Source organism: Puma concolor, chromosome D1 (assembly GCF_028749965.1).
Source record: "Puma concolor isolate L17-30 chromosome D1, mPumCon1.1.hap2, whole genome shotgun sequence".
NCBI lineage: Eukaryota > Metazoa > Chordata > Mammalia > Carnivora > Felidae > Puma > Puma concolor.
In genome coordinates, this window is record NC_141676.1 from 53689274 (window position 1) to 53713479 (window position 24206).

Below are 24206 nucleotides of genomic sequence, written 5' to 3' on the forward strand. Positions count from 1 at the left end.
GGGAAAAAATATTCCAATTGATACTGAAATGTATTGAACAAATAAATATGATTAATTTGGACAATCAGTATTTTCTTCCTTGTGAATTGAGAAATGGAGAAAGACATTTTTTTAAGTTTATTTATTTATTTTTATAGAGAACGAACAGGGAGGAGCAGGGAGAGACAGAGAGAGACAGAGAGAGAGAGAATCACAAGCAGGGATTCCAACTTGGGGCTTGAACTCCTGAACTATGAGACAAACCATTAAATGAACCCTGAGATCATGACCCCAACCAAAATCAAGGGATATTTAACTGACTAAGCCACCCAGGCACACCGCTGGAGAAAGACATTCTTAAACAAGAAAAAAAGAGTGTGAAATATGCAAAGAAAAGATAAACCTCCTCAGAGAGGTCTGAGGAAGGTCAAGTAGTATATTTCACTTGTCTTTCCCTAGAATCCCTGGGAATGTAAGAATCGGAATGGTCCCCTTTTCCAGTAAGATGTTTGCTTGAAAGCCAAACATTTCAAAACTAATTGTCACCTGGTTGTTTTTTAAGTTCATTTTTACCACTAATTTGTTACATTAACTGAAAAACTGCCACAGTTCCCTTTTTCCATAGTACTTCTGTCATGCATAATGATTGGAAAAACATAAGGATAAATATTTGGGAAATTACCTAAGTGAGCCCCTTCTCCATGTTAGTTGCTTTTGATGTTCAACTTAAGAGCCTTATATAAGCCATGCCTGAGTTCCTTATTCTTGAGTGCATACACTATGGGGTTGAGGGCGGGAGGAATGACATTGTGTAGTACATTGAGGAGAACTGGAACAAGGGGAAGTGTGATTGCTGCACTGTGGGTGATAGAAATGACAACAATGACTGTGTAAAAGAACAAAATGAGGATGAGGTGGGAAGTACAGGTACTTAGGGCTTTGGAAGCAGCTTCTGCTGAGTTCAGTTTCAGCACTGAGTGAAGTATCAAAACATACGATAAAAAAATCAAAGCCAGGTCACTCCCCATCAGTGTCCATGCCAGAAGTAGCTGGTAGATGCTGTTGATTGTCCTGTCATCACAGGATAAGCTAGTGACTCCAAGATTAGAGCACAGGCAGTGCTCAATTTGGTTCTGTGAGCAGTAGTGTCTCTGAGCAGCCAACACAGGCACTGGGATGGTAGCCAGGCTGTTTCTAAGTGCCATGAACACAGTTGCTTTGACCACAAAAGAATCAGTAACTATTGCTGGATAGCGTAGTGGTTTGCAAATGGCTACATATCTATCTATAGCCATGCAGACAAAGATACCCGACTCCATAACCACAAAACAATGTATGACATACATCTGAGCAAAACACTCAGGGAGACTGATGGCCTTGGCACTGAACCATAAGATGGCCAAAATCTTGGGCATGATGGTGGTAGCCAGTCCCATGTCTACCACAGCCAGGATCCCCAGGAAATGGTACATAGGTTGGTGTAGTGTGGCCTCCTGATTGATGATGATCAGGATAAGGATGTTGGCAGTGAGAGCTAAGAGGTAGAGCAGAGCCAGGGGCAGGGAGAGCCAGTGCTGCCAGGTGTGAATGCCTGGGAATCCCATCAGAATGAACTCAGAGACTTGGAACTTAGAGATGTTGGAATGTGTGAGATCCTGGAACATCCTTCACTAAGGGAAAAGCATATACAAAGTTACAATTCTTAGTATTCTCTCTGACAGTATTTTAAAAGATGTTACCCACCTTCATGTTTTTGAAATGCAGGAGTCTTCATTATTCTGATCCTGCCGCTAACATTTATCGGACATTTCTTTTTTTTTAACGTTTTATTTATTTTTGAGACAGAGAGAGACAGAACATGAACGGGGGAGGGGCAGAGAGAGAGGGAGGCACAGAATCGGAAGCAGGCTCCAGGCTCTAAGCCATCAGCCCAGAGCCTGACGAGGGGCTTGACTCACGGACCGTGAGATCCGTGACCTGAGCTGAAGTCGGACGCTTAACCGACTGAGCCACCCAGGCGCCCCGATCGGCCATTTCTAATGACACGAACCATGATAGCACATTCCATGTTTAACTCTGTTAATCATCACAAAATCTCCATAAGGCAGGTCACATTATTTCCACCTTCTTACAATTGAAGAATAAGGACATTGGAGTTACCAGAACCTTGGTCATTACCTTCCATCTTATAAGTTATGGAGACTGACAAGATGAAAGCAATCTGGTAACACAGCCTGGCCTCTTAAGCTTTATTGTGACAGAGTTGGTTTTTTTAGGAACCAAAGGTATAGATTCAGATTAGAGGTTTTTATACAGAGAAACCTTTTGGTAACAGATTAGGTGAAAGAATATAAGAATTATCCTTTTTTAAAAGTTCAAGTACTCAAAAATTTGTGAAATAATCATGAATATTATGTCATTATAATATATGAGGTAATTTAGTATATCCATTTTAAACAGGAAAACTGATATCTAAAAATGCAAACAAGCTGTCTAAAGCCAAGTTACTCTAAAAGAAATATACCTGGAAACTCAGTAGTTTGTGTCCGCTTGATTCTGGCTTTGAGTGACTTTCCCCTAGTGGGACATACTTGTGCATCTTAAAGCTGTCCAGCCAGTCACACTATAATGAATAAAGCAGATGGGAAAAAAATAGAGTTTAAGATAAATGATTTGACAGAAGTGTTGCTATAATCAAATTACACTGTAACATTCTTATTTTAATCATTTATAATATTTTAATTAAAAACTGAAAGCAGATTTTCATTACCTGTTTTTACCAAAGATGTTCTATTTATTATTGTTTTCAGTGTTTCAAATGTCAAGGGCATAATAAAACACAATAATTAATGTTAATGTAGACTGGTGGATATACTAATCTCAAACCGTGTAATGACATGCTGTGTGCTTATAACATAGTGAAGAAAAATAAACTAAGTTATGTATTTGTATTAATATACATATTCTGCTTCATATCTATTGTTTTTATAACTTCTAAGGTTGAATCATATTTTTGCTAGCTTGCTTTATCTTTTAACTTTAGTTTGGGAACTATTCCTCAAATGTTATGCAACATTTGACTATTAAATTACACTTAATACAGAAGAGCCTTTGAAGGCTTACTTGAGATTCCAGGTGATGAGTACATATCATCAGTTGGTATCTTTTCCTTTGAGAGCTCTTATAGGGACTACTGCTTCTTTGTAGACATTCTTAGTGATCAGTGTTATATGTCTTTTCTCAGGGACTCTGAATTTGTTCAGAAAATAACCCACCAACTTACTTCCTGCAGGAATATATGACTGGTTGCTAGTTTGGAGTTGAGTAGTAGATGAACACTGGGTTTCTCACATTTAGTGTGAATATTGAATTCTACCCTCTCATTTTTTATGATGCCTCATCCTTGGCTTTCATCATATATATATATATATATATATATAGTATTTGTTAAAATTTCTTCTCAAAATAAACTTCCAGTCTTCCAGTCATCATAAGGGAATATTTAATATTAAGGATAGTGGATGGATTAAAAATATCAAAATTTTTTTTGGTTTGCCAAAAAATCATGTTATTACATGTTTAAAGTTCAAGTTAAAAAAAACAAAACAAAACAAAATCTTTCCAGGGAAACTAGAACCAGAATTTGGAGGTGTTGTCCCCTGACCCCTTGGCCAAACCTTGCTCCATTAACTTAGTTTTATGCAATCAAATTCCCCAACAAGATTTGCATCTGTGCCTTGGAGATTAGTTTTTCCACCTACATTTCTCTTTTATCTTTATTCTCATGGAAGAATGAAAGATTAGATGCTTCAAAAAGCAACATTTTTTGGAAGTAGCAAAGCAGCACAAGGCAAACTAATTAATAAGAATGCTCCTTGAAGATGGTTCTGGTGTCATCACAGATCAGGCAAAACTAGAGGGAAAGGGCAACTAAGCCAACTTTTCGTGGAGATCAGGAAAGTTTTCAAAGAGGAAAAGACAAATGCTCTTAGGACCTGAAGCATGATTAGGATTCTGCCAGATCAGCTATCTGTTCTAGTGCTGTTTGCTCTTTCCTACTCAGCTCACGCTGATAATTTTGGCGTTTGATTTGACACCCCTCCAATCTATTTTGTGTCCTCCCACCACCGAATCCAGCTGCAGTCATCACCTTCTTCAGAAGAACAACTGTTTCTCGGAAAGGAGAGAGACCCACCCCTTAAATGTTCTTAATATCAAATAATTGGAAAAGTGGCAGGCTTTGTAGGTAAGGAGTATATCTCCTGATGGACCAATCTCTTTTTTCTATTCTAACATGATGGTATTGTAAAAGCCTACTGATGTTCTTGAATCAGCCACAATTTAACCAAACCCTTAATATTTGTACATATTGTATTTACATTTGTATTTGCAGTGTCTAGCAAGGCATCATGCACATATTAGATATTACAGATGTTTTTGAGTAAATAAACAGATGAATGAAAATGATTTAAATTTCCTAATAGACTTTAAGAATTAGTATGCTGTTGTCCAAATATTATTCTTTGAAAAGCACAAAAGGAACCACCAGAAGAAACAGAACTACTTCTTACAAAAGAAACTTAAAATTGTAAAAAATTAAAAATCCTTTTTCATAAAATAGATTAAACAAAGGAAATCCCAAAAAAAAGCGAAGAAAAAAATAAAGCAGAGAAAAAAACATGCATTTAGGATTGGGCAGTAAAGGTCAATTAAACTACACTATTAATTGGTCATATTACCTAGTGATTTTATATACACATATGCAATAAAAATATACATATATAATTTACATATGCATATATATATGTGTGTATATATATATATATATATATAAAGCAATACACAAATTATGCACAGATATTTTGGGGAAACAAAATACATACTAACACAACAAACACATAAAACAAAATTTGGCCGGAAATATTAATGTCACACAAAATAGAAAACAAAAACAGAAGTGGGATAAAGGTCATCTTTGAGAAATAATAGATGGCATACAATTAAAGTTGATTGTACCAAATTATTTAATCATCAAAGGTTTAATACATTTTTCCACACAGAAAATACTGACAATATCGTTTTCACTTTATTAGTACATGGTAGAAAATTTTTGTTTTTATTTTTTTAAGTTTATTTATGTATTTTGAGAGAGAGAGAGAGAGAGAGAGAGAGAGAGAATGCAAGTGGAAAAGGGGCAGACAGAGACAGAGAGAGGGGGAATCCCAAGCAGGCTTCAGACCACTAGTGCAGAGCCCGGTGCCAGGCTTGACCTCATGAACTGTGAGATCATGACCTGAGCCAAAGTCAGACGCTTAACCGACTGAGCCATCCAGGCGTCCTGGGGTAGAAATTTTTTAAAAGAGGAATTCGCTTAAATATTTAACAACTCTGGTTGTTTTTCAACTTCCTGTTTGGCAACACTGGTATAGACTAGAAGCTAATCACTGAAAGACTAACAAAAGCCTTGTAATTTGTGTTAATGACAAAATAATAATATGAGTTTGCAGTATAAGAATCTGGATTTTTTTCATACCAATATTGTCATCAAGTTTCTGTCCAGCTTATACATTTCTACTTAATGTTTGTATACCACATTATGTCTTTCACTTTTTTTTTGAAATTATCATTAAGGAATAGAAGTATTACAATTCATATATGGGTACAGATACATAATTACCTACCCATAAAAATAAGTGATTACTATGAAAATAAGATAGACTTAGAAATATATTATTGATAAACATTTCAATAGGGTGTACAAATTGTTAAAACTGTTTAAAAAATTGGATCATTCCTCATTTCTCCCTCTCAGTATTTTTAACCAGTCAGTTGTTGACACTATGTTTTTATGCGCTGAAGAAAGTAGAAAAATTGGGGAAAGCTAGATCCCCATAAATTAAGAATAGGAAGTATGTCTGAGATTAATTTTGCTCCTTTCTAAAGAATATGTTTCCTATATGTGATATAAATATCCTAGTTATGTTCTTCGTGTTTCTCTTTGATAGTTCTAGTGTTGGTTACTAAAACTGGTTTTATTTTTATGAGACATTTAGGTCCATCTTCAATACATTTGCAAAACTTTTGGTTAAAGATACCGGTTAACACCATGTAATATGGTATTAATGACAAATTATATCAGACTTTTTCCAAAACAAGATTAAATGATTTAAATATATTGTACTTTAATTTTTCTGCAAGAGAAATGGACTGATATCATGCTAAGGGTGGGTGGGCAGGGGTATTCAAGCAGTAACATTAACAAAGGAGTATTACCATTACTAAAGTACAATTTTATATGGTCTCTTGTCTGTTCTCTTTTCCAAACCCTATAAAGAGTAAGGTTGTTTTCTCACTCTGTGTAATGTCATGTCACTGTGTCAATATGACAGTGAGTTCCTTCAAGTAGGTTTTGCTATCTAGAATGGAAGAAACACAGTCACAAATAAATCTCTCTAGAAATGAAGCAAGTACATTAGAATCTCATTCTGAGACAATAGGAGGGCAGGTAAAAAGCAAGAGTATTTTGACCAGGACTGAAAAATATTCTCTAGTTATTCTATTTATTCTTGTCATGAAGGTAATTCATATGGGACTTCTAGAACCAATAATTCCTATTTATTTAGGAAAATAGCATAGATATTCATAATCATGTTGCAAATTTACACTAAATTGCAATGTGAGAATTGAGGAAATAAAAATTTTCAAGAAAACCCAATATTTTACAACACCGCTGCCTTCACATGGGTGGATGCAATCAAACCTGTGTTTCTGAGAATATAATAATCAATTCATAGGCACTCAAATCCTGTCTCTTCTTTATGAGAGCTTCCCTCAGTTCAACTTAGAACTAAGAAGAACAGCAAAAATCCTATTACTAGTCCCACTTTTTATATTCTTTTAATACCTTACTTTCTGGACAGCAAAAACAATGAGCTGAATGCAATCTGGTCTAGATGTTGAGGGTTTTGGTAAAAAAATGACAATTCTACAATATATGTATATGTACAGCTCTAAACCTCTAAATCCCTTGATATCTATGCTGTTGAACTGAATCCTTAAAGAAAAAAAAGGTGTGTTATCTATCCCAAGGGGCTATTTTGCCACATTAGAGCATAGGTGCTCTATGAGACTCTGATATGGTGCTGATATGAGACTCTAGTCAAACCTTATCTGAGGAGGAAAATGAATGGAAACTTTACCTTCTTGTCACCTATAAGATGATATATAAATAAGACAGTAATTTTATGTGCATGTGTTTGTATCTGCTTGTGTAAGAGAATTATATATGGGGAAGATTGGAATAAACACAGCAACATCTACTGAATGCTACCAATTTTAATATTGATTGAAGAGTTGTGTTTCTTTCTCTGTTGGACCAGTAGGATGCATTTGACAGTATTTACAATGTGTCAGAATGTTGTAATCACTCTCATACACGTTCATTCATATGTTTATTAGATTTTTTTAAAAAATAAGGTTGATGATGAATATTTTGGCATTGTAGAAATTCATCAAAAGTCCCAGTTAACTAGCTGATATATTAAGTTAGAAATATTTAGGTGCCCAAATTTTGAGATATAATGATGAAGGAGATAACTTGAACTCAAATTAAAAAGACTACAGGTAACTTCTTATACATTTCTTAATAAACATTTGTTATATACATTTTTGAAAAAAATTAGACACTATCATTTTAAAATATAAATCTTGCAATTTTCAATTGACATTATATAATAAGCAACTCAAACAAGATTATTCAGTAATATTATAATTAAATAAAAGTATTATCATACATAATTACATGGTTTGTTTATCCATTTTTCTATTCTTAGACATATATGTTCTTTATATTGCAGGATTGAAACAATAAGCACATGTGTAGAGAACACTTTTGACAGTTTATTTTATTTTATTTTATTTTTTATTGGGTAAAATCCACATACCATAAAATTAACCATTTTACCATTTGAAATGTAAATTAAATGGCTCTGAAACCATCAGCACTATATAATTCCAGAACATTTCATTACCTCAGAAGGATTCTCAATAAACATTAATTGTCCTGTCTCTCCTACCCTGGGAAATAACCAATTTGCTTTCTAATTCAGTAGACTTACCTGTTCTGAACACTTCATATAAATGGAATCATACAAGATGTAGTCTTCTGTGTCTGGCTTTTTCACTTAGAATGTTTTCAAAGTTAATATCTATAACACCACGTATCAGTACTTTATACTAATAGAGATTAATTTTCTTGTGTGACTACATCTAATTCTCTTTTTCCATTTAAAAGCTGATGGACATTTTGGTTATTCCCATTTTTTTGGCAAATAATGCTACTAGGAACATTCGTTTACAAACTTTTATAGTAATACCTATTTTTAAGTAGTCTGGGTATATACTTAGGAGTTGCATTGTTGAATTATATGGTAAGTGTACTTAACTTTTTGTCTATTTTCCTGAGCTGTTTGCCACATCTCTTGCATGATTTTACATTCCCACCAGCAATACACAATGATTCCACTGTAGCCACAAAATCCAACACTTGCTTACTTGATTAAGAAAAAGAAATTACAGCCATTTGAAAGGATGTAGAATGTCGTATAATATCACGTATAATATCATCAGGGAAATACAAATCATGGTTTTGAATTGAATTTGTCCAATGACTAATGATATTGAACATTTCTTTATGTGCTTGATGGCACTTACACATCTTTAAAAAAATGTCTACTCAAGTATTTTGTTCATTTAAAAATATATAAGGCGCATTTAAAAGCAAATAGACAAATGGCAGGAATAAGTCCTATGTTTCAGTAAGCAAATAAATGTGCATGGATTAAACTCTCCAATTAAAAAGAAGAGAGTGGCAGTATCTACTCTAACCACTTCCACTCAACACTGTCTAAAATTGTAGCCAAGCAACTAGCATGGAAAATGAGATGAATATTCTACTTGTCCCTTCCTTGGATTCCTTGAGATAAGTGGCATCATTGTGTTATGATGAAGATCCTTCCTGACTTACAAGATTTGAAATATCAGTTTCACCCCCTTTTTGGAAGCTTCATTTACAAAAGAGATTCCTTACAGTAACTGAAGTAGGCACAATGCCCATGTACCCTACTTCTTCAACCACGTATAATGATTAGAAAATATAATGGATAAATATGTGGGAAAATTACCTAAGTGAGCCTCTTCCACATTCGTTGCCTTTGATGTTCAGCTTCAGAAGCTTATACAAGCCCTGCCTGAGCTCCTTGTTCTTGAGTGCATATACCATGGGGTTGAGGGCAGGAGGAATGACATTGTGTAGTACATTGAGTAGAACTGGGACAAGGGGAAACGTCATTGTTGCATTATGGGTGATAGAAATGACAATGACAACTGTGTAGAAGAATAGGATTAGGATGAGGTGGGAAGTGCAGGTACTTAGGGCTTTGGAAGCAGCTTCTGCTGAGTTCAGCTTCAGCACTGAGTGAAGTATCAAAACATATGATAAAAAAATCAAAGCCAGGTCACTCCCCATCAGTGTCCATGCCAGAAGTAGCTGGTAGATGCTGTTAATTGTCCTGTCATCACAGGATAAGCTGGTGACTCCAAGATTAGAGCACAGGCAGTGCTCAATTTGGTTCTGTGAGCAGTAGTGTCTCTGAGCAGCCAACACAGGCACTGGGATGGTAGTTAGGGTATTTCGGAGGGCCATGAGCACAGTTGCTTTGACCACAAAAGATTCAGTGATTATTGCTGGATAGTGTAATGGTTTACAAATGGCTACATATCTATCTATAGCCATGCAGACAAAGATACCTGATTCCATGCCCACAAAACAATGTATGACATACATCTGAGCAAAACACTCAGGGAGACTGATGGCCTTGGCACTGAACCATAAGATGGCCAAAATCTTGGGCATGATGGTGGTAGCCAGTCCCATGTCTACCACAGCCAGGATCCCCAGGAAATGGTACATAGGTTGGTGCAGTGTGGCCTCCTGATTGATGATGATCAGGATAAGGATGTTGGCAGTGAGAGCTAAGAGGTAGAGCAGAGCCAGGGGCAGGGAGAGCCAGTGCTGCCAGGTGTGAATGCCTGGGAATCCCATCAGAATGAACTCAGAGACCTGGAACTTAGAGATGTTGGAATCTCCGGGATGCTGGAACATCCTTCCCTAAGAAGGAAAGCATTCAGGGTCATTATTCTTAATAACCTCTCTAATTATTTTTGAAAAGAAGGCACCGAGGTTTAAGTTTTAGAAATGGAGAAGTCTTCGTCTTAATTATTCTGATACTGCCACTATCATTTATTGGAAATTTCTAGCAAAACAGTAAACATGGTAGTGCATTGTACATGTTGCCTCAGCCAATCATCCTAAAAGCTCCATAGGCAGGACACATTATTTACATCTTCTCATGATTGAAGAATTGCACATTAGCATTGTCAGGACTTTGGTCATTATCTTCTGTCTGGTAAATCATGGAACCTGGAGAAGAGGAAAGTGCTCTGATACTTTCTCTAGACACCTAACATACAGAGGGAAAACAGAGATGTTTATGTGTTGAGACACTTAAGTCACAGATCAGAATATAGATTACTAAAGAGAACTCTGTTTTGATTCAAGTGCATGAGAATATTTTAAGTATTCATGAATACTATTTAATTTTATTTTTTTTTTAACATTTATTTATTATTGAGTGACAGAGCGAGAAGGGCATGAGCATGGGAAGGCAGAGAAATGAAGAGATACAGAATCCAAAGCAGGCTCCAGGCTCTGAGCTGTTAGCAGAGAGCCTGATGTGGTTCTTGAACTCATAAACTGTGAGATCATGACCTGACCTGACGTCAGACACTCAACCAACTGAGCCGCCCAGGCGCCCCTGAATACTATTTAATTTAATTTAATTTAATTTTATTTTATTTTTTTAAATTTTTTTTTTCAACGTTTATTTATTTTTGGGACAGAGAGAGACAGAGCATGAACGGGGGAGGGGCAGAGAGAGAGGGAGACACAGAATCGGAAACAGGCCCCAGGCTCTGAGCCATCAGCCCAGAGCCCGACGCGGGGCTCGAACTCACGGACCGCGAGATCGTGACCTGGCTGAAGTCGGACGCTTAACCGACTGCGCCACCCAGGCGCCCCAGAATACTATTTAATTTTAATTAAAATGTGTGAAGTAAGTAAGTTACCCTTTTTTTTTAGTGAGGAAACTGATGTCCAGAATTGTGAATGACCTGCTCAAATCAAAGTAATTATAACAGAGAGAAATATGTTTCAGGTATCTCAGTATTCTTTAAATCCAGTTGTTTTTGGTTTCCTCTCTTTAACATATTTTTTCTTCTTGGAGCTGTACAGCTACTCACACTATGATAATTAAAGTGAATCTTTAATGAAAATGAGTTTGAGATAAATGGATAAATGTTTTTAAAACAAATGAATAAATTATTACCACATATCTAAGCAAATTCTTATATTTAAGCCTTTCTTTATTTTAATGTAAAAACTGAAACAAATTTTCATGAAGTAATTCTACCAAATACGTGTAATTTATTATTTATATCCTTGCAATAATGGAAATATTAAGGACTTAATAGAAACAGAGAATATTTTAAAAATAATCTGTTCAAAATTATAGTAGAGGATTGGACTTGATGGATAAACTCACTGTAACTCATGTAAAAACTTTCCTTTACACTTATAGTGAAGAAAGGTAAATTAAAGGTGAAATTATATATACATAGATATATATCTATATATCTATGTATATATATTCTGCTTTATATGTTATTTTTATAAGATATTACTTTCAATTTTTTTAATTTTTATACCTTGATCTTTTATCTTTAATTTTGGATCTATTTGCCAAATATCTTGCAATCTTTGAGCATGAATTCACAGTTAATAAAAAGTCTTTGAAGCTGATGTGAAACTCCAGGTGATGATTGAGTCTCAGCAATTGGTAGGATTTACTTTGGTCCTCCTGGGGACCTCTTTGCTCCATTGTTGACATCCTTAGTTATCAGTGTTTATAGGTCTTTACTCAGAGACTTTTTTTAGAAAAGAATCCACATGGTTAATTCCTGGAGGAATATGTGATGGACATCCAGTGTTCTTGGACACTCTGGGCCTCACACTTAAATATGAATATTGAATTCAGCCCTTTCATTCCCCCTTGCCCACATCGCAGTGGATGCATCTGCATGTATAGTACATGTTAATGTTCCTCCCAGAATGGCCAGGCATCATAAGATGATAATTAATGTTGTGTTGCATAATGGATGAATCAGAGATATCAAGGTGTTCTTTATGCACTTTTCCAACCTACATTTCTCTTTTATATTTATTCTCATAGAAGAAAGAAAGATTAGATACTTCAAAAAGCAACACTTTTTGGAAGTAGCAAAGCAACATAAGGCAAACTAATTAATAAGAATGCTCCTTGAAGATGGTTCTGGTGTCATCACAGATCAGGCAAAACTAGAGGGAAAGGGTACTAAGCCAACTTTTCGTGGAGATCAGGAAAGTTTTCAAAGAGGAAAAGACAAATGCTCTTAGACCTGAAACATGATTAGGATTCTACCAGATCAGCTATCTGTTCTATTGCTGTTTGCTGTTTCCTACTCAGCTCACGCTGATAATTTTGGCATTTGATTTGACACCCCTCCAATCTATTTTGTGTCCTCCCACCACCGAATCCAGCTGCAGTCATCACCTTCTTCAGAAGAACAACTGTTTCTCGGAAAGGAGAGAGACCCACCCCTTAAATGTTCTTAATATCAAATAATTGGAAAAGTGGCAGGCTTTGTATGTGAGGAGTATATTTGCCAATGGATCAATCTCTTTTTTCTATTCTAACATGATGGTATTGTAAAAACCTACTGATGTTCTTGTGTCAGTCAGTTTAACCAAACACTTTATACATTAAATACATATTATATTTATATTTATATTTATTTTTATATTTGTATTTGCAGTGTCTAGCAAGACATTGTGCACGTGTTAGATGTCAACAGGGGTTGGTGAGTGAGTGAATGACTAATGTAAAAATAACTCAAACTTCATAATAGACTTTGAGTATTCTTATAGGCAGTCAAAATACTATTTTTTGTAGAGTATAATTTTTTGGAGAACAGTATAGGAAGCTGAACTATAATGTGTACTTCATAAATTTATAGAAAACCTAAATTTCAAAAAAAGTCCCCATCATAAAATAGATAAATCAGAAGAAGCATAAAAAAGCAGAAAAATAATAAGGCAGCAAGAAAAACAAATGTTTTGGATTGGGAAATAAGGGTCAATTAAGTAACATATACTACATTTGGTTCACACCTCATAGTGATTTTATATACAAACTTATGCTATAAAAATATATGCATATATACAAATAAAAATATTTTTGAACAAGATGTGCAAAGCAAACCATACACAAAGTATGCACAAAGACTTTTGGTTAACAAAAGTCACACATACACACGAAATGCATACCCCAAAACTAGTCCAGAGATATTAATGTCAGACAAGAATGAGACCAAACAAGCAAATTTTGGATCAAGATCACTTTTGAGAGACAAGATTACATGCTTGACACAGTTCTATTCTCTATGATTCTACAAAGTGTTTCATTTGCAGTTATGAAATGATTTTCCATTTAAAAAATAATAGAAAACTCTGAAATAACATTTTTCACTTTATTAAGCCACAGTGGAAAATTCAAAAGTGGGGAATTCACTTAAATATATTGAAACTCATTAGCTAATCTTCAGTTTCTTGTATAGCAATCATCTGCCATTTCTTGTATAGATTTAAATTGCATTGAAGCTCATAATTGCAACACTAACAAAAGCCTTGTAATGTACAGTACAGATAGAATAATAACATGAGTTTACAATATTAGCGTCTTCCCTTATTCACCAATATTGTCATCATTTCTTTTTGTCAGTCTTGTAAATTTCTACTTAATGTTTGTATACATTATATTTTTCATATTTCATTTCAAAATTATTATTAAGAAACAAAACTATAATAATTCATATGTATATGTATATATACATATATATATGTGTGTAATAATTACTATGGAAATGCAATAGACTTTGAAATGCATTGACTGATGTAATTTGACCTGTGTCAAAGTTGTTGAAAAAAATAGGATCATTTCTCATTTCTCCCTCTCAATACTTTTGAATAGTCAACTCTTGGCACCAGGTGTTCATGCAACAGGAGAATGTAGAATACCCATAAAGTGATAACAGGAATTATGTCTCTTAGATTACGTGTACTCCATTCTTAAGAACATATTTTTATATCTGAGATAAATATCCTTTTTATGTTCCTTGTGTTTCCTTTGGATAATTCTACTGTGATTACTATAACTGGTATTATTGTTATATGAGTCATTTAGGTTAATCTTCAATGCATTTTTAAAATCTCAGCTAAAGGGACGCCTGGGTGGCTCAGTCGGTTAAGCATCCGACTTCAGCTCAGGTCACAATCTCGCGGTCCGTGAGTCTGAGCCCCACTTCGGGCTCTGGGCTGATGGCTCGGAGCCTGGAGCCTGCTTCTGATTCTGTGTCTCCCTCTCTCTCTGCCCCTCCCCCGTTCATGCTCTGTCTCTCTCTGTCTCAAAAATAAATAAAAATGGTAAAATAAAATAAAATAAAATAAAATCTCAGCTAAAGATCCGAATTAACTGAGTAATATAGTATTAACCACCAATTATATTAGAATTTTTCTAAAACAAATTTAAGTAATTTCAATACATTATAATTTAATTTTTCTCTAAGGAAAATGGACTCATATTATGCTATGGGTGAGCAAATATGTAGAAGTAGTAACATCAACACAGGAATATCACCACTTATAAAGTACAGTTTTACATCATCTATTGTCTACTCTCTTTCCCAAACCCCATAAACAGTACATTTGTTTCCTCACTAGACTGTCCTCAGGGTAACCTCATGCTCTTCTTTCAATATGACAGTGGGTTCCTCCAAGTAGGTTTTGTTATATAAAATGGAAGATACATATCACAAATAAATCTCTCTAAAACGTAGCAAGTTGGATTACCATTCTGAGAACAAGGAGAAGGCAGGTAAAGAGCAAGAGTGTTCTGACCATGACTGAGAACTATTCTCTAGCTCGCCACCATTTCCTCGTATCATATGGGGTGATTCATACCTAACTTCTGCTGAACAGGACCAGTGATTCCTATTTGGTTAGGAAGATAAAAGATATTGATAACATCATGGAAATTTAGTTGCACTAAATTGTAACCTGAGAATTGGGGAAATAAACATTTTTTAAGAAAACCCAAACTTTGACAACAATTATGCCTTCAAATGGGTGGATGGAATCAAACCTGTAATTCTGAAATAGAAATCAATTCAATTCATATACTCTCAAAGACTCTCCCTAATTTATCTCAGTACTAACAAAAACAACAAGAATTTTGTCAGTTCCACTTTTGTGCTTTCTTTAATACCTTAGTTTCTGAACAGCAAAAACAGTGAGTAGAATGCAATCTGGTCCAGGTGTTCAGGGTATGGGTCAAAAACATTATGATTCTACCATATATGTACATTCACAGCCTGAAAACTCTAAATCCCTTGATATCTGTACCATTGAACTGAATCTTTAGAGAAATATATGTGTTATTTATCCCAAAGGAATATTGCACAACGTTGGAGATATAGGTTCTGGTATTGGAGTCAAGTAAGAGTGGAAGCTTTACATTTTCTTAAGTAAAATAAATCTTTAAATTGTTATTAATATCCATTTTACTTAAACATCGTGTAAATTAAGGTGTATAATATGATAATTTGGTACATTTATATGCCGTAATATGATGGTCAAGGTAGCAATAATTAGCACCTATATGATGTTACATAATTATTCTTTCTTTTCACTGGTATAACTAACTAAGTTGTAGTCCCTTAGCCAGTTTGTTAATTTTAAATATTGTAAATCAAGGGGAGAGAAAAAAGTAACAACTTAGGCTCCCATGATTCTGACATTACGTAAGCTTTACATTCGTACTGTCTATAAGGTCATATACAAATAAAATAATAATTTTACATGCATATACCTATATCTCTGTACTCGTGTGAGAAAAGTATTGGATGGGGGATGGAAATGAAGGCAATTTCAATAAATATTAGCAATTTTAATATTTATTGAGAATTTTGTTTCTTTCTCTGAAAGACGTTAGGACCACAGTTGAAAGCACTTAAAATGTTTCAGAAAGGTTGAGTTACTCTCACATACATGCATGTCTTTTTTATTGGTTTATTTTCTTTTTTTCTAAGTGAGGCTGATGATAAATATTATGGCACTGTAGAAATTCATTCAAAGATCAGGCTTATTATGCATACATATTAAGTAAGAATATTGAGACACCCAAATTTTGAGATAATAATGATGATGGTGATGATAGCAACATATCTGATTTTAGTTATTAATAATGTTAATTAGATAATAAGATTCATTCCTGTATATTTGTATTCATTGGAAAAAGAAAATTATTTTGGAGGAAGGTAAATAGAACTCTCAAATTCCATAATTTAGGGGTAAATTTTGATTTCTCTTAATAAATATTTACTATATGTTTTGGAAAAAAGGTTTGGGTAATACAATATTAACATATAAGTTCTGCCATTTTCAATGGACATGTAATAAGCATTAACAGGATTATTCAGTAGTATTATGACGACATAAAAGTACATCACATGTACTTATACCATTTCTTTAACCATTTTCCACTTTTAATAATATTTAATTTTTTTATTTCACAAGCTATGTTACAACAAATATATATGGAGATAACATTTTTGCACTGTTTTCGACTTTATAATTTTATTTTATTGAGGTAAAATTCACATATCATCTATTACCCATTTAAATCAATTAATGTGCATAATTAAGTGACTTTTCGTACATTTCCAATGCTGTGTTACCATCAGAAATATATAACTCCAGAAAGGATTCAGTCCCAAACAAAACCAGAAAACAAAACAAAACAAAAAAAACCTTCATAGTCATTAATCAGTACTCCATATTGACCCATCCTTCCAGTCCTGTGCAACAAATAATTTGCTTTCTAGTTCAATGGACTTACTTATTCTGGACATACCAAATAAATGGAATTTTGCATACATGTACAACTGGTAGCTTTTTGTGTCTGGCTTTTTTCACTCAGCACAGTGCTTACAAAGTTCAGCCATGTAACAGCATGGATTAGTACTTTATCCTATTTATGGATGAATAATAATGCCTTGTATGAATATGCCTCAACCTGTTTGCCTATTAGGCTGCTGATAGACATTTCCATTCTTTCCTTTTTTTGGCTAATATTGCTATTATGAGCATTTGTGTATAAGTTAGTGTTATAATATTAGTTGTCATTCATTTGGGTATATACTTAGAGGTTGAACTGCTGAGTCATATGGTAATTGCGTTCAAATTTCTGAATAAATATCAAACTGCTTTCCACATCTCATGCATGATTTTATATTCTCACTAACAATGTATGAGGATTGTTATATTTACACAAAATCTCCAACACTGGCTAATTTAAAAAATTACAGCCATTTTAGGGGCACCTGGGTGGCTCAGTCACTTGAGCGTCCGACTTCAGCTCAGGTCATGATCTCAAGGTTGACGAGTTCGAGCCCCACGTTGGGCTCTGTGCTGACAGCTCAGAGCCTGGAGCCTGCTTCGGATCTGTGTCTCCCCGTCTCTCGGCCCCTCCCCACTCATGCTCTGTCTCTCTCTCAAAAATAAACTTAAAAAAAATTACAGCCATTTTAGGGGATATATGGGGTCTATTGTGGTTTCATTTGAATTTGTCTAATGACAAACAAGATGAGCATGTCTTTATGTGCCTGATGGCAATTGCACATCTTCTTTAGAGAAATGTCTATTCAAGTACTTTTGTCCACTTAAAAATATATATGACACATTAGAAAGCAAAAGACAAATGGCAGTATCAGTATCAGTATCATTACTTACACCAATGCACGTCAATTAAACTCCAATTTAAAAAAGATTGGCAGATATCTGTTCTAACTACCTCAATTACACATTATCTAGAAGTTTTAGCTAGGGAAACCAGGTAAAAAAGTGAGATGAATATTCTATTCATCCCTCCCTTGGATTCCTTGAGATAATAAGCATCATTTCGTTCATCTGGAAATCATTCTTGACAACCAATGTTTCAAATGTAGTTACCACTTTATATTTTGAAGTTTCATTTTCACCAGATTTCTTATACTGAGTAGTTGCCAGATTATATGTTCCTTAGTTCTTTCTGCAATATGCAGTGTTTGAGAATATAATCGATGAATTAATATGAAAATTAAAAGTAAGCCTCATGGTCATGTTAGTTGCCCTTAGTGTTTAGCTTTAGAAACTTATGCAAGCCCTGTCTCAGCTCCTTATTCTTGAGTGCATACACCATGGGGTTGAGGACAGGAGGAATGGTATTTTGAAGTACATTGAGAAGAACTGGGACAAGGGGAAGTGTGATTGCTTCACTATGGGTGATGGAAATGACAATGACAACTGTGTAGAAAAATAAGATTACGATGAAGTGGGAAGTGCAGGTACTTAGGGCTTTGGAAGCAGCTTCTGCTGAGTTCAGCTTTAGCACCGAGTGAAGTATCAAAGCATATGATAAAAAAATCAAAGCCAGGTCACTCCCCATCAGTGTCCATGCCAGAAGTAGCTGGTAGATGCTGTTGATTGTCCTGTCATCACAGGATAAGCTAGTGACTCCAAGATTAGAGCACAGGCAGTGCTCAATTTGGTTCTGTGAGCAGTAGTGTCTCTGAGCAGCCAACACAGGCACTGGGATGGTAGTTAGGGTATTTCGGAGGGCCATGAGCACAGTTGCTTTGACCACAAAAGATTCAGTGATTATTGCTGGATAGTGTAGTGGTTTACAAATGGCTACATATCTATCTATAGCCATACAGACAAAGATACCTGACTCCATGCCCATAAAGCAATGTATAGCATACATCTGCACAAAGCACTCAGGGAGACTGATGGCCTTAGCGTTGAACCATAAAATAGCCAAAATTTTGGGCATGATGTTGGTACCCAGACCCATGTCTACTACCGCCAGGACCCCTAGGAAATAGTACATAGGCTGATGCAGTGTGGCCTCCTGATTGATGATGATCAGGATAAGGATGTTGGCAGTGAGAGCTAAGAGGTAGAGCAGAGCCAGGGGCAGGGAGAGCCAGTGCTGCCAGGTGTGAATGCCTGGGAATCCCATCAGAATGAACTCAGAGACCTGGAACTTAGAGATGTTGGAATCTCCGGGATGCTGGAACATCCTTCCCTAAGAGGGAAAATATTCAGTCATTATTCTTTTATTTTAAGTGTTTATGTGTTTTTGAAAAAGAGAGAGACAGAGACAAGGAGAGAGAGAGAGAGAGAGAGAGAAAGAGAGAGGACAGTTGAGGAAGAGGCAGAGAGGGAAACACAGAATCCAAAACAAGCTTCAAACTCCAAGCTGTCAGCACAGAGCCCAAGGGAGGATCAAACCCATGAACCACTAGGTCATGACCTAAGCCAAGTCGGACATTTAACTGACTGAGCCACCAGGGGCCCCAGGGTCATTATTTTTAATAACCTCTCTGATTACACTTGGAAAAGAAGTTATCCATGTTTAAGGTGTTGAAATTGAGGATTCTTCATCTTCATTATTCTCATCCTGCCATTAATATTTGTGGACACTTCTAGTGAAATGAAAACTGTGATAGCACTTTCTATGTGTTAAGTCAGTTAATCATCCTAAAAGCTCCATAAGACAGAACATATTATTTACACCCTTCCATAATTGAAGAATTGCACAGTAGAATTTTCAGGACCTTGGTCATTATCTTCTGTCTGGTAAATCATGGAGCCTGAATAAGAGAAAAGTGACCTGATACCACAAGCTGGCCTCTTCACTTTGATTTTGCTATGGGGTTACTTTCTTTACAGACTGTTTGACTCATCCTTCCAGCTCTGGGCAACAAATAATTTGCAGGTATAGAATGAGAGTACAGAATGAGAGTAGAGATGTTTAGGCATTGAGAGAGTACAGAATGAGAATAGAATGATTAGGCATTAAGACACTTAGGCCATGGATCAGGTTATAGATTTTGAAAATTATTGCTTTTACTCAGGTACATGGGATTTTTTGAGGTATTCATGAATATTATTTAGTTTTAATGAAAATGCATGGAGTAAATTAGTATACCCAATTTTTTTGTGAAGAAACAAATTTCCAAAATTTCTAATTACTTACCCAAATCCAAGTAACTAGAACAGAGAGAAACGTGTTTCAGGAATCTCAGTGCTCTTTAAATCCAATTGATTCAAGTTTTGAGTAACTTTATCCTATTTCTACATACTTTTCCTCTTGGAGCCAAGTAGATCCTCTCACTGTAATGAGTAATACATGTTTTTGAGAAAATGAGTTTGAGATAAGTGTTTTAAATCATAGTACTGAATTACTGTATATCTAAACAATTCCTTAATTCAATAATTTCTTCATTAAGAGGTAAAAGTGAAACAGAATTTTATGATGTACTTCTACCAAATATGTGCTATTTATTATTATTTCCCTTAAAACTGGACGTATTAAGAACTTAATATAAAAACAGAGTATTTGGAAGATATTGTGGTTCAAATTATAGTATCTACAGAAGAGCAGTGTATACATAGACATGACACATATATTCTTCCTCACCCAAGTAAACACATTCTATTATATATATATATCATAATGAAGAGTTGTATATTAAGAAGATATGTATTTATGTAAATATACCTATTCTGTTTTATATCTGTTATTTTCATAAGATATTACTTTCAATTTTTTTTAATTTTTATACCTTGATCTTTTATCTTTAATTTTGGATCTATTTGCCAAATATCTTGCAATCTTTGAGCATGAATTCACAGTTAATAAAAAGTCTTTGAAGCTGATGTGAAACTCCAGGTGATGATTGAGTCTCAGCAATTGGTAGGATTTACTTTGGTCCTCCTGGGGACCTCTTTGCTCCATTGTTGACATCCTTAGTTATCAGTGTTTATAGGTCTTTACTCAGAGACTTTTTTTAGAAAAGAATCCACATGGTTAATTCCTGGAGGAATATGTGATGGACATCCAGTGTTCTTGGACACTCTGGGCCTCACACTTAAATATGAATATTGAATTCAGCCCTTTCATTCCCCCTTGCCCACATCGCAGTGGATGCATCTGCATGTATAGTACATGTTAATGTTCCTCCCAGAATGGCCAGGCATCATAAGATGATAATTAATGTTGTGTTGCATAGTGGATGAGTCAGAGATGTCAAGGTGTTCTTTATGCACTTTTCCAACCTACATTTCTCTTTTACGTTATTTCTTATAGGAGAATGAAAGATTAGATACTTCAAAAAGCAACACTTGGGGCGCCTGGGTGGCACAGTCGGTTAAGCGTCCGACTTCAGCCAGGTCACAATCTCGCGGTCCGTGAGTTCGAGCCCCACGTCAGGCTCTGGGCTGATGGCTCGGAGCCTGGAGCCTGTTTCCGATTCTGTGTCTCCCTCTCTCTCTGCCCCTCCCCCGTTCATGCTCTGTCTCTTTCTGTCCCAAAAATAAATAAACATTGAAAAAAAAAATTAAAAAAAAAAAAAAAGCAACACTTTTTGGAAGTAGCAAAGCAACATAAGACAAACTAATTAATAAGAATACTCCTTGAATACTGACCTGGTGTCATCACAGATCAGTCAAGACTAGAGGGATGATATGGTTTTCCACTCATAAATTAATAGAAAAATCTGAAGTAATATTTTTCAATTTATTCATCCAAGGTGGAAAATGCAAAGTGGGGAATTCACTGAAATATGTTGCAACTCATTAGCTAATCCGCAATATCTTGTATAGCGATATTAATGTGCATTTAAGCTAATAATTGCAATACTCTCAAAAGCCTTATAATTTGTATTATAGATAAAGGATAGTAGGAGTTTGCAATATTAAAATTTGATTTCTTACATACTAAAATTGTCACAAGTCTCTTTTTGTGAGGGCTGTAAATTTCTCCTTAGTATTTACAGATAATTATATTTCATGTTTCTTTTAAAAATTATTGAGGTACAAATCTGCAACAAATTATATCCATGTATATATACTATGTATTTACACACACATAACATTTGATTACTGCATATGTATGATAGATTTGAAATGTATTATTTATATGAAATGTATTATTATTTATTATTAAATGCATTATTTATTGAAATGTATTATAAATAAAATGTATTTATTTGATGAGTGTTACTAGTTGTCAAGATGTTGAAAATAGGATCATTCTTCATTTATTTCTCTGTTTTTTGAATAGTCAATTCTTGACTCAATGCAAGAAAAGAAAGTAGAAAATGAGCAAAAGCAAACAAACCCATAAATTGAGTTTAAGAAATCTGTCTCTGATATTACTTGTGCTCCATTCTTAAGAATATATTTCTTCTATGAGATAAATATTTATTTTCCTTGTGTTTCCTTTTGATAGTTCTAGTGGTTATTACTCTAATGGTTTAATATTACCTGAGAGATTTCAGTCCACCTTCAATACATTTGCCAAATTCTCAGTAAAAGCTCCAAGTTAACACCATGTAATATAGTAATAACCACAAATCATAGCACATCTTTTCCATAACAATTTAAATGATTTCAATACATTATAACTTAATTTTTCTGCAAGGAAAATGTACAGGTATATTGAAATAGTAGCATTAACACATAAATATAGCTGTTTATAAGGTAAACTTTTTTATCATCTATTGTCTGTTTTCATTTTCAAACTCCATAGACAATAAGCATGTTTCCTCACTGGATGGTCCTTATTTTACAACCCTGAGTGTTCTCTCACTATGACAGAGGTTTCCTCCAAGTAGGTTTTGCTATCTAGAATGGAAGAAGCATAGTGACAAAAAAATCTCTCTAGGAATGAAGCAAGTAAATTAGATTCTCATTCCAAGACAATGGGATGACAGGTGAAAAGCAAGAATGTTCTGACCATGACTGAAAACTAGTCTCTAGCTCTTCATTTCTTCTGGTCATGGGGATGATTCATATCTCACTTCTGCTACAACAGGGCCAGTGATTCCTGTTTGGTTAGGGAGATAACATACATACTCATAATCGTGAGGGAAAATTACACTGAATGGTACTCTGAGAATTGAGGAAATGAACATTGTAAAGAAAATCCAATCATTTATGGCATTAATGCCTTCAAATTGATGGATGGAACCAAACCTGTGTTTGTGAATTTATAATAATCAATTCATATATCCTCAAAGCCTGGCTCCTATTTATCTCAGTACTGACAAGTTTATTCAATCCTGTCACTAGTCTCACTTTTGATGTCCTTTAGTACCTTAGTTTCTCTGTAGAAGACAGATGAATGAAATCTGGTCCAAGTGTTGAGGTAAAAAACGTCCTGATGCTATGTATATGCGCAAGCCTCCACCTCTAAATCTCTTGATGTCTGTACTACTGAATTGAATCTTTAAATAACAATGTTGTTATGTCTCCCAAGGGTATATTGCACCATAGTAGAGACACAGACGCTGGTATAGGAGTCAAACCAACCTTTACTGAAGTAGAAAAAGAGAAGCTTTACATTCTTACCACTTATGAGATGGTGCACAAATAAGAGAATAATTTAATATGCATGTATATTGGTGTACTTGTGTGTGAAGAATTATGCATGGGGGGTGAGACTGAGACAGGCAATTTTAATGAAAGTTAGTGATTTTAATATTCATTGAGAATTTCGTTTCTTTTAGTGTCAAGTTCTTCAGGACACAAGTTGAAAGCATTTAAATTTTTCACAAAGTTTCAATCACCATCACACACATTTATGTGTTCTTTAATTGTTTATTTCACCTTAAAGTGACAATGTTAATGAATATTATGGCATTGTAGAAATTCAGGCTCAGGTTTATTACGCCTACATATTAGGACAAGAATATTTTGATGCTGCAACAAATAATAAAAATTTGATATACTAATGATGGTGATAATAGCAATTATAAAATGTAATATCTGATTTTATTTTTATGACTTTTATTAGATAATGAGTAATGCTTATATATTTTTATTGATGGAAAAAACTAAAATGAGTTTGGAATAGATAAACAAAACTCATATTCTATAATGTAGAGGTAACTTCTAATACATTTCTTAA

General features: G+C 34.7%; 3 protein-coding genes across 3 annotated transcripts; all 3 read right to left on the bottom strand.

Moving 5' to 3' along the window:
• Positions 1-683: 683 nt before the first annotated feature.
• LOC112865467 (olfactory receptor 56B2-like) lies at positions 684-1643 on the bottom strand. Its single transcript, XM_025928565.1, has one exon. The coding sequence runs from the start codon at positions 1641-1643 to the stop codon at positions 684-686; it is 960 nt and encodes a 319-aa protein (XP_025784350.1).
• Positions 1644-9157: 7514 nt separating this feature from the next.
• Positions 9158-10141, bottom strand: LOC112865682 (olfactory receptor 56B2-like). The gene has a single exon (XM_025928764.1). It carries the CDS (start codon positions 10139-10141, stop codon positions 9158-9160), a length of 984 nt encoding a protein of 327 aa, XP_025784549.1.
• An 8209-nt stretch (positions 10142-18350) lies between these two features.
• LOC112865470 (olfactory receptor 56B2-like) lies at positions 18351-19310 on the bottom strand. Its single transcript, XM_025928568.1, has one exon. It carries the CDS (start codon positions 19308-19310, stop codon positions 18351-18353), a length of 960 nt encoding a protein of 319 aa, XP_025784353.1.
• Between the last annotated feature and the right edge of the window lie 4896 nt (positions 19311-24206).